Source organism: Ailuropoda melanoleuca, chromosome 15, assembly GCF_002007445.2.
Source record: "Ailuropoda melanoleuca isolate Jingjing chromosome 15, ASM200744v2, whole genome shotgun sequence".
Lineage (NCBI taxonomy): Eukaryota > Metazoa > Chordata > Mammalia > Carnivora > Ursidae > Ailuropoda > Ailuropoda melanoleuca.
In genome coordinates, this window is record NC_048232.1 from 68,311,389 (window position 1) to 68,325,090 (window position 13,702).

At 39.0% G+C, this 13,702-nt stretch overlaps 1 protein-coding gene across 12 annotated transcripts in view; it reads left to right on the forward strand.

The window, feature by feature from the left end:
• The window catches only part of APAF1 (apoptotic peptidase activating factor 1), a 95,856-nt gene that overhangs the window by 30,247 nt on the left and 51,907 nt on the right, over window positions 1–13,702 (forward strand). For 11 of the 12 annotated variants that reach the window (XM_019800772.2, XM_002920278.4, XM_034644192.1 and 8 more), the window contains 2 exons: window positions 1,845–1,976; window positions 5,381–5,506. In XM_019800772.2, coding sequence (XP_019656331.1) covers window positions 1,845–1,976; window positions 5,381–5,506 — 258 coding nt within the window. Of the gene's footprint in view, window positions 1–1,844; window positions 1,977–3,567; window positions 3,663–5,380; window positions 5,507–13,702 lie in introns of those variants that run through there. The other variant, XM_034644198.1, reaches the window with a different exon arrangement.

Consider the following 13,702-nt stretch of genomic DNA (forward strand, 5'->3'; position numbering starts at 1 on the left):
GAGAGAGAGAGAGAATCTTAAGCAGGCTTCATGCTGTGTGGAGCCTGATGCCGGGTTCATCTCATGATCCTGAGCTCAAATCAAGATTTGGACACTCAACCAACAGAGCCATTCAGGCACCCCAAACACCTCACTTCAGACTTTTTTTTTTCTTTTTTTTTAAGAGAGCATGTGCATGTGTGAGCAGGGAAGGGAGGGAGAGAATCCCAGTCTCCACTGGGTGTGGAGCCTGACTTGGGCCTCGATCTCGTGACCCTAAGATCATAACCTGAGCCAAAATCAAGAGTTGGATGCCCAACCGACTGAACCACCCAGGTGCCCCTTGCTTTAGGCTTTTTAAAAAGAGGTGGATCCTGACTTGGTGGGAGTACTGCAAATAAATAGGTAGACAGATAAATAGGAAAGGGAGAGGGGAAGAAAGAGAGGGATAAAGAAAGAAGGAGGGAGGGAGGAAAGAAGGAAGAACTGTTGAAACTGGCTAGATGGGGTGGGTCTTAGTGGACCTGGGAGCCAGAAAATTGGTTTGGAAGTTTTCCTGGGGTCTGTACCTACTTGAAGAATACTTGGGAGTGTCCAGACAAATTAAGACCTTGGAAAAACCTACTTCTTGATAGATTGAACTCTTTAGGTGGGTTTGCAACCAACCAGTTGATTAACTCCATAGCCACTACCGAGTCACACTTGGAGTTGGCCAGTCTTGTGCAGTTCCAAAGACAGAGCTATGTGGAATAAAAGGAGATAACACTGAGTTTCTATTTTCTAAGTACTCAAAATATAAAACAAGAGGTGCAAATGTCTATTAAAGAACTTTCTAAAAATAAATACTTTGGACCTCTGGTGTGTGCTTTGATAAGATTTAAAAAATGCAGGATGCCTGGCTGGCTCAGGTGGTAGAGCGTGCGATACTTCATCTTGGGGTCATGAGTTCGAGCCCCATAATGGGCATAGAGCTTACTTAGAAATTAAAAAAAAAAATGCTATGGGAGGGACATTAATACCTCCAAAAAGTACAGAGCCCAGTGAAGACTGGGTAATTTATTTCTTTTGTTTGTTGTTAGAACACACTGCTTTGTTGTCTTACATAGTAACTAGAATGATGATTACTTCTGCTTGGGAATTTAACACTGTGTGAGGCCTTATACTACGCACTCTGTTATATTACAGTATCAATTTCTCACTACAACTTGCAGAATAAGTATTGATCCCATTTTGCAGGTGAGGAAATAGGTTCAGAGATGAAGTCATTTGCCCAAGCTCACATTAACTGATAAGTAAGGGAGCCAGGGTGCAAAGCTAGGTTTCCCTCAGAATCTAAAGCCTTAATTTTTTTCACTGATCCATCTGCCTTTACTTTTTATTGATACCTTGAAGTCAGCAGTAAACTTAGCATGTCCTTTATCTCATTTGGTAGCTTGAATTGTGTAGGATGGGTATAAGTATACTCATTTTACAGAGGAGGGAACTGTGATGTAGATAAATTAAGGACTGGTAAATGGTAGAGCCAAGACTTGGATTTAATCCTTCTGATCTAAAGTCCATTATTCCATCCCTTTTATACTTCTCTACTGTCATTCATGTGAACATGTATAGTCTTGCCCTTGAAGAATATAAAGTTTTCATGGAATTCTAATCGTGCTTTAGAAGGGCACATGTGTAGATTTGCAAGTAATTTTTAAAAAAACATCCTGGAAAAATACGGACATATTTTAGAGAAGGGGTGGGTATTCATTAGCCTCATCTCCAACTGGGAAAATCTGCCACAAAACAGCTCACATTTGTTTGCTCTTCTGTTCTCCCTTTCATAGTAAGGGGTAGTTGTAAATTTTATTCTTTATTCTCTTTAGATCTGGAATTCTATGACAGGGGAACTAGTGCATATCTATGATGAGCACTCAGAGCAAGTCAACTGCTGCCACTTTACCAACAACAGTCATTACCTTCTCTTAGCCACTGCGTCAAGTGACTGCTTCCTCAAAGTAAGTGTGGATAATGAGAATTGTGTAAACAAATTTGATAGATGCATCAGAACATCTTTTTCGATTTTCTCTTGTATTAATCAGGGCTCTTTTGGTTGTAGTGATAGGAACTTCCATACTAGCTTAAGCCAAAAAAAAAAAAAAAAAAAGAAATTATTGGTTCACATAACTGAAAGGTCTAGGGGGAGCATGGCTTTAGGCATAACTGATTCCAGATGCTTAAATTACATTCTTGGAGCCTAATCCCCTCTCCATCTTTAGGCTCTGTTTCTCTCTTTGTTGGTTCAGGCATGTTCTTTCTGTGTGGCAGGCAGTATGGCTGTTCTCACTTACAGGCTTACATGGGTCTTATAGCTATAGTCACAGAGGAAGAGAAACTTACTTTTTCCCAGGTCCCATAGATTTAATTTTAAAGAAGACTATTTGACCTGGTTTGGCTTATATGCTCATTGTTAAATAACCCTAGTGGGCCAGTAGGATGGAATCCTTGAATTGGTCAAAGATTACAAATTTAGCCATGTAGAAATGGGACAAATGAGGTGAGGTCAGCTCTACTGAATTGTAAGTGGGGCTTGATTCAGAAGAGAGGTTCTGTTATTAGAAGGAGGAAGGAAAAAAAGGTGCTGATAGGAAAAAAAAAAAAAAACTAAAACCAAAAACAGATATGCATTTCATATATGTTTGATAATGCTTTGTAGCTACAAATTATAAAAGATTATATCTTTTTTTTCTCTGAAGTGGCATATTGAAGATAGCTAGATCAAATTCTCGAGGGTTCCAGAAGGATCCACTAACTTCCTTTGGATTGTTTTTGGTTTGATTTCTGCCCTGTCTTCTTTAATGTCACACCATCTTTGCAAAGGGACATTATATTTTTGGGAGGGTTGGGCAAACCATTTCAGTTTGAAAAACCTCATAGACTGTGTTTGACATTTAAGTACAGTATTTTAAAAAACTTTAGAAAATATTGAAAATTGTCCCCCCTTTCCCCTTCAATTCAGGAAGCTGAAACTTTATCTTTTTCTTTCCCCCCTCCAAAAGAAAACTTACAGAGAAGCTCAGTGCGTAAGAGATAAAGCCCATTGCTCTGGTTGAAGTGGGGTGTGGTCTTGGATTTTTTTTTTTTAAGACTTTATTTATTTATTTGAAAGAAAGAGTGTGTGCGTGCATGTGTGGGGGGGTGGGGGGTGAACAGAGGGAGAGGGAGAAGCAGGCTCAGCCGCTGAGCGAGAAGCCCGACACGGGGTTCTATCCCAGGACCCTGAGATCATGACCTGAGCGGATGTCAGACACTCAACTGACAAAGCCACCCAAGTGCCCCTAAGCTTGCTTTTGTATACTCGCTTGTTCCCTCTCTTATTTCCTCCTAGTAGCCCCTTCCAGACATGTTTCTGGAATCCCTAGGGGCCTGCATAGCCCAATTTGAAAACACTGGATTGGTTTAAAATAAGAGACTAATGTAGTCTTATAATCATAGCTCATTTTCCTCAGATATGCTTTACCTTATTGAATAAGGTAAAAAACTCTAAAAAACTAAGACTTCTGTATTATTTATGATTAATTTTTGATGTTTCTTTTTAACATTTTGTAGGGTGAAGAAATTTATATTTCCTCATTCCTCTGTAATTAATTACAGACAAAAAGCTCTAGGATGTGAGAGCTAAGAGAGATCTATGGGTTCTATTGGTTAGTCAATAATTTTAATTAAGGACAAGTTTTACTTTAAGATCTGCCATACCACACCTGTATTACCACGTGGACAATTAGAACTCACTTCTTGTGACTCTTGAACTGAGAGAAGGCAATGAAAATATGTAAATCTGAAGCTGCCCCATGTGACTTGCCATATCTGAAAAATTGGATTTACCTGGAACTGGGATAAAGAAGTCTAGGTTGGAGGTGGACATGAAGAACAGGACTTACCTCACTGGTCATTTCCAAAGGATTTTTGTCAGTATTAATTTTGGGGATGGATGATTTCTTCTTCCATGTTTAATATAGTTAGCATAAATCCCCAGAGAGGATTATAGCCCTTTTTATTTATATTTTCACTTTTCAAACATACCCAAAAGGAGAGAATACAATAATAAACCCTTGTGGTATCCATTGTCTAGCTCTCACTATTACTAATATTTTCCAATCTTATTTTATTCTTCACCTCCCCCCCCTTTTCTTTTGGCTGGAGCATGGTATAACAAATCACAGATACCATGTCATTGCACCCAAAATACTTCAGCGTGCATATCTGAGGTCTTAAACCGAAGTACCATGCCATTGTCACACCTAACATAATAAATAATAGTTTTGTGATCTGTCTAGTCCATGTTCACTTTCCCCATTGTTCTTTTTTTTTTTTTAAGTTTATTTATTTTTAGTAATCTCTATACCCAACGTGGGGCTTGAACTCACAACTCCAAGATCGAGTCACACCCTCCTCTGATTGACCCATCTAGGTGCCCTTCCCCATCATTCTTAAAAAATATATATATCTTTTTTTTTTTTTTTAAGATTTTTTATTTTATTTATTTGAGAGAGCGAGAGCACAAGCAGGGGCAGGGCAGAGGGTGAGGGAGAAGCAGTCTCCCCACTGAGCAGGGAGCCTGATGTGGGGCTCAATCCCAGGACTCTGGGATCATGACCTGAGCCAAAGGCAGATGCTTAACTGACTGAGTCCCCAAACGCCCCCCAAAAAACCATATCTTTCTGCCATAAATTTGTTGGAATCAGAATACAAATTTCAGGTAACATTTAGTTGTTATGTCGCTTAAATCTTTTATTCTATAGAAGTTCTCCTTTCCCTCTGCCTCTTTTGATTACTTAGAGAAATTGAGTCATTTGTCCTGTGGATTCTGGATTTGGTTGGTTGCTTCCTAGAGGTGTTAACTTGCTCTTCAAGCCTCTTATATTTCTTGTCAAATGTATTTATATCTATCTTTGCTATCTTTGTATTTTTCAAGTCATTTTTTAGAGCATTAATAGATTTTAGCCTAATAAGTAGAGTCAGGATTTGCATTGGGAAACCTTAGAAATGACCATTTGGGTAACCCAGCAACTAAAAAAATTTGGTAGCATTTTACGTATTACTTAGAGCTGAATAAAATAATAATGATTCCAAGCTACTTTGTTAAAATAAGCAGTAATTATTTAGTTACTTAGTGCTCAGACTAAAAGCCTAAGTAAGCTTTTGGTCCCTTCATAGATTTAGGTGCTGATCTAAGGGCTGCCCCATTACTTGGTAATCACAAGTTTACCTTTGTGTTTGACACCTTTGCGTTACTATGAGTTGAACATTTTTCTGTAATTGAAAAAGCTTAAATGGGAGGGAAGGAAGAACATTATGGGATTTCTAACTTTTCCTTATTCAGTACTAGTTTTTTAGTTACCTTTTTATCTTTCTTAAATAGCTCTGGGATTTGAATCAAAAAGAATGTCGAAATACCATGTTTGGCCACACAAATTCAGTCAATCATTGCAGATTTTCACCAGATGATAAGCTTTTGGCTAGTTGTTCAGCTGATGGAACATTAAAGGTATGCTTTTGTTTATTATTAAAATTGGTTGTAATTTTATGATTTGGTTATAGAAATAGGGTTTTCTTTTTCTCATTTCTACAGGAAGAGCTTTTTCTTTCAACTTCCAGGAACACATTTAATATAACTGTAATTGATTGTTATAATGATTATGAATGGTTTACTGCCTTATGGTTTAAAGTTCATATATATATATATATATTTTTAAAGATTTTATTTATTCGACAGAGATAGAGACAGCCAGCGAGAGAGCGAACACAGCAGGGGGAGCGGGAGAGGAAGGAGCAGGCTCCCAGTGGAGGAGCCTGATGTGGGGCTCGATCCCATAATGCCGGGATCACGCCCTGAGCCGAAGGCAGACGCTCAACCGCTGTGCCACCCAGGCGCCCCTAAAGTTCATATATTTTGAATTCTTAATTTTTTTTTTTTTAAGATTTTATTTATTTATTCATTCGACAGAGATAGAGACAGCCAGCGAGAGAGGGAACACAAGCAGGGGGAGTGGGAGAGGAAGAAGCAGGCTCATAGCAGAGGAGCCTGATGTGGGGCTCGGAACGCCGGGATCATGCCCTGAGCCGAAGGCAGACACCCAACTGCTGTGCCACCCAGGCGCCCCTGAATTCTTAATTTTTAAGCGTGTATTTATGGCTTCATAAAATTTTGAGATCTGTGGGGTGAAATTTGTAAAGGCCCTACTTTTATTTTATTTTATGTTATGTTATTTTATTTTATTTTACTTGTAAAGACCATTATTTTATATTTTCCTGTTCTTCAGAAGTCCTATGCAGGAAAAATTCAGAACTAGGGAAAAAAGTATATTCAGCCTCCTGAAATTTGTAGTCCTAAAAAAATGAAATTCTTTAAATTTTCACCTTCTCAGATAAGATCCTAATCCCACTTTCTTTATTGTTTTTGTCTCTGCCATCATTCTAGTCTCCTCTTCATTGATTCTCCTTTCTTTTTTTGGTCTTAAGTCTAATCCAACTTTGACCTAGTCTTTCGGTCTACCTTTTCCCCTCTCATTCTGTAGTATTTACTGTGGTTCATGCTGTCATCTCTTTATATTTAAGAGCAGCTTTCTAAGATGTGTTCTCCATCTCTCCTAATCTTGGTACAGAACTGCTAGAGTAACTATCTCTATTTTCATCTTGCCACCTTCAGTTGGGACACAAAAGTACCACATTATAAATCGTGATAAACCCAGGCTCATCAGGTGCAGCTGTTTATAAGGCTTTTTACCTTCCATCATTCTGCTACCTCTGTTCCTGTCCAGTTTGTTTCTTCTAGCCCCCTTAACACTAATTGTTCTGGGCAAGATAATTTGGTAGCTAATGTCAAGCTACTGTTCCTATATATATTTCATTAGTCTTTATTGGGATTTTTGGCCTCCAATTCACTTGCCCATATTTTTTTTAACGACCCTTAAACCTTCATGCAAAGCCTTCTTCAGAAAGTGTCCTCTTATCACATCCCTCTATCTGATTCTGGGTACATCCATCCATCTCTATCTATATATATTGATAGAAACTGTTCAGTTTATCTTCTCACTTCCACTTGTAAATGTGTTGTGCTGTTCAGTTCAGTCATTTTCATATGTCTTCTTTTCTTTGATAGGATTGAATATAGATTTATGATCTTGCAGAGACCTTGCATCTTCTTGTACTCTATTAAGTTCATACTACAGAATTGTACTCAAAACATGCACTCAATACGTTTTCTTGACATATATTTTTTCCAGGGAAATACTTGAACCCTCTCGGGCACTGTTTTGTTGGTTAGACCCACTGGAGAAGGAGGCTTGTTAACGTTGATAGGAACGCCTCAGTCACAGGAAGGTGAAGTCTCTTGATGCTGATCCCCTGGTTGAATCTTTTTTTTTTTTTTTAAAGATTTTATTTATTTATTCGACAGAGATAGAGACAGCCAGCGAGAGAGGAAACACAAGCAGGGGCAGTAGGAGAGGAAGAAGCAGGCTCATAGCAGAAGAGCCTGATGTGGGGCTCGATCCCACAACGCCGGGATCACGCCCTGAGCCGAAGGCAGATACTTAACCGCTGTGCCACCCAGGCGCCCCCCCTGGTTGAATCTTTGATCTCTCTTTGCTGACTGAAGAGAACTCGCTTTTGTATAAATTACTTCAGGGCATCTAGGAGCCCTTTCTGGGTAGAATTCTACTTTAAAGAATTTTCTGGCTGTCAGTAGATGTTGGGAGCATTCTTAGGTAGAATATTCAGGTAAATAGATTTTGACTTCTATGACGTGTTATCTACAAATACTAAATATCTGTGTCTTCCTTTAGGACAATCCATACCAGAGGAGGCTTTTCAGAATACACTTGGACAGGTTAAGACAACCCTTTTCTGAGAGAATCTTTCAGTTATATTGAGCCTATTATTTTCTGTTAAGTGAATCACTTCAGAAGAAGACATTTTATATCTCAAGTCAAGTTTTTCCATCTTATCACTGTTGCTAATTCCAAGTTCTGGGAAGATTTCATTTTCCTTAGCACTATTCCGTTATTATTAGGTTGTTTAATGTTCAAGACATTTGTGAAACCAGACTGTTTATCTGTTTTGTAAATTTAAGGTGTGTAGCTCAACTTGCCTTCTTTGCTGCCAAGTTCTGGCCCGTTCATTCCTAATTGATTTGCTGTATCCATCATAGTTCCAATTCCAGACTTCTGCTGTTGTTCTTAAGCCCCCAATCTGGTCACTGCATCCTTTGCATTCTCTGGAGATTACCTTACCTCATTCCTATCTATTCAGAGGGTTGACATCACTCATTAAGAGTTCTCCTCCATAAGTTTCCTCAAAGATTGCCATAAAAGTCCCAACTCCCTTTCTTTTTTCTCATCTCAGTTCCCAGAAAGTTCTCTACTTATGCCTGCTGCTCCTTTTTTTCTTCTTCCCCTGCACACTTTGCTTCACTGATTATTTTTTCTTTCTTTTTGTATCTTTAGCTTTTCTTCTCTTTGGGATCCTTTCCCACAGCCTACACATGTTCTTGGGCCTTTCTAAAACCAAAAAGTGAAAAACCTTTGATTCTTCATGGGTTAGGTTATCCCCTGAAATAGTCATTCTGTTTTTCCCTTTATTGGTAGACTTCTTAAGCCACCTGTACTTGCCTCCATTTCCTCACTATTCACTCAGTATTTAAAACTTGTTAAGCCTGGCCCCACCTTTCTTGTATTTCCTTGAAGCATGCAAAATCCAGTTTTATTTTCAGTCTCCATTCTTTTTGTCGTAAAGGTTAATGCTCTTTGGATTAGTGTGACATCTGATATTTTTCTTTAGCCAAGACTTACTCTTTTTGTTGTATTGCCAGTATTCACTTCTTCCCCCATCAACCAACTATATTTCCTTTTTGAAACTCTCCTCTTCTGCCATCAGTGTTTTCTACTTTTTCCTTTTATCTCTCTAACCCCTTCTTTATCTTTTTTACCTGCCCACTAAAATATAGCTGTTCCTCAAGCATCTAACCTTGAATACCAGCTTCATTACCTTTCTTTCATCCCGGTTCATCAGTCCCATGGCTTGAACTCTCATCTCTTCTGTGAGTGACTTTCAGCTGTGTTACCTCCAGCCCTCATTTCTCTTGTGTGTTTGGGTCCTGCATCTCTAACCACCTGCTAGTCGTTTTCACTTAGATAATACACTGTGCCTCAAACTTACCGTGCTCCACACTGAACTATATATTCTTCCCAAACTTGACCCCCTTTTGTGGTTCCTGTCTATTTTGTGATTTTGATTAGATCAATGTCCAGGATTTATATCATTGTAACTGGTCACAGTTGAATTTTTTCCTTTCTGATACAGCTTCTTGTTTTTCCTTGGGATAAAATGTGTTGTATATTTAACATTGTAATTTTTTTTAACACATTATGCTTATTTTTCTAATGTGCTTATCACTAATTCACCTTCAAATTATCCCTTGTCTAAATTGCTTAAGTTATTCAAACTTATCAGGTGTTTGATAAATTTTCTTTTCTTGGAAATAACTTTCTTGGAGGGTTCTGGGTCTTGCTCCATTCTGATTGGTGAAACTACTTCAGCATCCAGCTGCCATCTTGGGATCTCCCTTTATTATCCTGGTGATTCCTTTTACTTTTCTCTTGACTTGAAACCCTGTTTCTTAAATTTCTTGTCTTCTTTCTTGGTTTGTTCTTAAAGATCTTCTCTTTATCCCCAGTATTATTTTTTCTTAAAAATTTCATGATAGTGTGCCTTGGTGTGGGTTTGTCTTCATTTATTGTGCTTGGCACTTGGTGCCTGCTTGCCTGGCTCCCTCCCCCTCCCCCTCCCCCTTTCCCTTTCCCTTTCCTTTCTCCCCTTCCTCCCTCCCACTTTGCTTTGCTTTGCTTTCCTTTTCCCCTCCCTTCCTTTCCTGTCCTTTCTCCCCTCCCTTCCTTTCCTCCCTTCCCTTTCTTCCTCCCTCCCTCCCTTCTTTCCTTCCTTCCTTCCTTCCTTTCCTTTGTCTCTTTTTCTCTCTTTCTCTTTCTTTCTTAAATATTTGTTTGAGACAGAGTGAGTGAGAGGGAGAGAGAATCTGAAGCTGACTCTGCACTGAGCACAGAGCCCGACTTGGGGCTTGATCCCCCAGCTTCAAGACCATGACCTGAGCCAAAACCCAGGATTTGGACGTTCAACTGACTGAGCCAGCCAGGTGTCCCTAGGTGGCTTCTTTCAATATGGAAATTCAAATACGTCAGTTCTGTAGGCTTCCTTTAATTTTTTTTGATTTATTCTTCTCTACTTTTTCTTTCTTGAATTCCTGTTTGTTTTTTTGGTTATTATTTTTCTCTCCTTCCCTTTGTCCATTTGCCCTTCTTTCTGGAAGATTTCTTTAGCTTTATTTTTTAACTTTACTTTCTAATTCTGTTGGATTTTTAATTTCTGTTGTCATGTTTTTAAGTGCCCACTCTTATGATCAGTTTCCTTTTTTCCTACTTTTGTTTCATGGATGCAATGTCTTTTATCTTTTTGTGAGTGTTAATAGTTTCTTTTACAAAATTCATATTCATGTATAGTTGCTGTTTTCTCTGTTGGTTTTGGTTTCTGTCTGCATTTTAGAGATACAGCTTACCTATCTGATCTTGGATATATCTACAGATGGTTTCTGACTTATAATGGTTTGATTTAGGGTTTTTCAACTTTATGATGGTGCAGAAGTGATACACATTCAATAGAAACTGTACTTCAAATTTTGAGTTTTAATCTTCCCCCTGGATAGCGATATGCAGTATGAGCCTCCTTTGTGATGCTGGGTAGTGACAGTGAGCTGTAGCTTCCAGTCGGCCATGCAGTCAGGACGGCAAACAACCGATACACTTGCAACCTGCCTGTATCTATAGTACAATTCTGTTTTTCACTTTTTGTACAGTATTTTATAAATTACACGAGATATTCAACACTTTGTTATAAAATAGGCTTTGTTAGATGTTCTTTCCCAGCTGTAAGCTAATGTAAGTGTTCCGAACATGTTTAAAGCAGGCAAGGCTAAGCTATGCTGGTCAGTAGGTTCCGTTATTAAATGCATTTTCAACTTATGGTGGGTTTATTGGGACGTAACCCTATAGTAAGTTGAGGAAGATCTGTATATGTGTTAGATATATATTCTGCTCATATTTAAGAGTGCAGCACCAAAAAGCTGATAGGGAATTGTGAGCTTGCTGATTGTGAGTATCTCTGTAGGATTATCTGCCTGCCATTTTTGATGATAAACTCCTAATGTCATACTCCTTAGATCTTTTTGTCTTGATCTTGTTGGATATTCAGAGAAAAGTCTTCCATTTCCTGCCTGTAGGGTGTAAGTCTGGTTGGCAAGAAGATGTTTAGGTAGAGATCTCAACATTTGGGATATAGACTCTCTCTCAATTTCCCTATTTTCAGAATGGTGACCCTGCTCTCAACTGTGCCAGGTATAGAAAAACCCTCTACTCTTCAGCTAGAGTGGGGATACAGTGACCTGGATTGCATAGTTGGGGAGGGGATTTCAAGGGATTTGTAGTGATTCCCCACCCTTATCAGAGGGTACCTGGTACAACAGTTCCTCAGCCTTTTAGGAATTTTATGGTATGAATTGGGCTACTTCTTGGCTTTTCTCACTGTGGACTCAGGATGCAGTTTTTAGGAGTCTCCTTATTGTTTGTCTTTCTGCTTTTTTTTTTTTTAGCCTTTACAGTTTTGTTGTTTTTATCTCTTCTTCCTTTCTCCTTTGCCTTATGAGCTACGCCTCCAGAGAAAAAATCTCTTTACCATTGGTTTTACATGGATTTTGGGAGGGTGTGAAGATAAATGTATGTGTTCTATCTGCATTTTGAACCTGAACCCTATTTCCTTCAGTAACACTGTTGTTTCTACTCACCTGTGCTTGAAACATGAGAAGAATCTGTCTTTTCACTTAAAATGTATTTTTTGATTATTTATTAAATACTTTGTGCTAGACACTGGCATTTGGGTTTTAAATACTAAAACAAAACAAAACACCAAACAATTAATTCCTAATAATTGTTCAGAATCCAGTTGGAGACAGAGGTAAGGGAATAGACAAGCGATGGAAATAGGAAAAGGGTGCTCTGAGAACAGGTGAGGGCATGTTCAGGATGTGTTCAGGCACCTGATGCCGCACCCAGACTGCAGCCTGTTCTCCCTTTTCATTGTCTTTGCTTTCCCCTTTGTACTTTAGTTTATGCTGACCCTTTAGCCTAGAATCTAGGCCATGGAGTGTTCCTTTTGTTTTTCTAGTGTTGAAATTCTGTCCATCCTACGTTGGTCTACAGTAAGCTGATCTTCAGGGTGTCCACCTCTGCAACAACTGTTCTCTCAAGCCCACAGCTTGGGTCTAACATCCCCACTGGGCTGTATCTTTTCCTCTCAAATGACACATTTGATGTACCTTGTCTTAGAGTCACTTACAGGCTTGTCTTACCTCCTTTATTGACCTGTAAACCCTTTGAGAGAGCTATCTATACCTGATTTATTTATTTATAGCATAGTGGTTAATGTGTTCATGATGATAAACCTTTGCTGTGTCCCTTCAGATCAAATTAAGACTTCTCCAAACTTAAAGAAATGTTAAAAGTCTTCAGGGACAGGATTTTGACTTCATGTGTGAGTATCAAAATGTGATTGTAGAGCACAGAGCACGAGCAGCGGGGGAGAGACATTATTGTACTCTTGGTGAGAACTGCCGTGTTTGTGGCCGCTTTCCCACAGTGCTATTAAGCCAGTATCATTAGCTGGTTCATGCTGATACAGTGACAGGTAGTAAGCAGAAGTCCTGCAAAATGATGTTGGATAACAGCATTTCAAGGTCAAAGTCTTCTAAAGCTTTTGCCTTCTGAGAGGATCGAGAACTGTAAAATTATTTCCTGTCCCAAATGGCTGTGTCATCTTCTAAGCATTTTGCAGGGTATCATGTTGATCAGCATGTGTTTTTCAGTCCCTGTTGATAAACCATTTCAAAATGTGAGTTTTATTTAAAAATTGCCATTTAAACACACAAGGGCCAGGGTGCACATGGGCCCTTGATATAGTGTAGTGACTTACTCAAAATCAAATGCTGGTATTTACTTGGTCCCTTGATACGTGGAATTTCACCACTCACTGGATAGGAGCTGAAGTCACGTCCGGATGCAGAATGCAGTTTAGACAGATTTAATGAAATTGGCTTGTGTTAGTTTTTTTTTTTTTTCTTTTTGGGCAGTGGTTTCTTTGTTTTTTATATTAAGAGGGAAACAGTATGATTTCTCATATATCCTAGTTGATGTTACTGAAGCTTCTGGCTTTTATATGTAGGGTTTTTTTTTTTTTTCCTCTCTTTAAGTATCAAGAAAGGCTATTTTAGTATCTGATGTCTCTTGCTTCATCCAATTTTGTTGCAAAGGGAAAGGTTTTGGTATTGGCTATATTCCTTAGTGTATATCATACGTCTCTAAACTTGAGAGGGATTTAAAAATGTGCCTGGTCAGACAAATCTGGTTTCACCTTGGAGCTGTGCTTTGGAAGCTGAGTTAAAGCCCCAGAGGGGCGCCTGGGTGGCACAGTGTCTGCCTTCGGCTCAGGGCGTGATCCTGGCGTTATGGGATCGAGCCCCACATCAGGCTCCTCTGCTATGACTGCTTCTTCCTCTCCCACTCCCCCTGCTTGTGTTCCCTCTCTCGCTGGCTGTCTCTATCTCTGTCAAATAAATAAATGT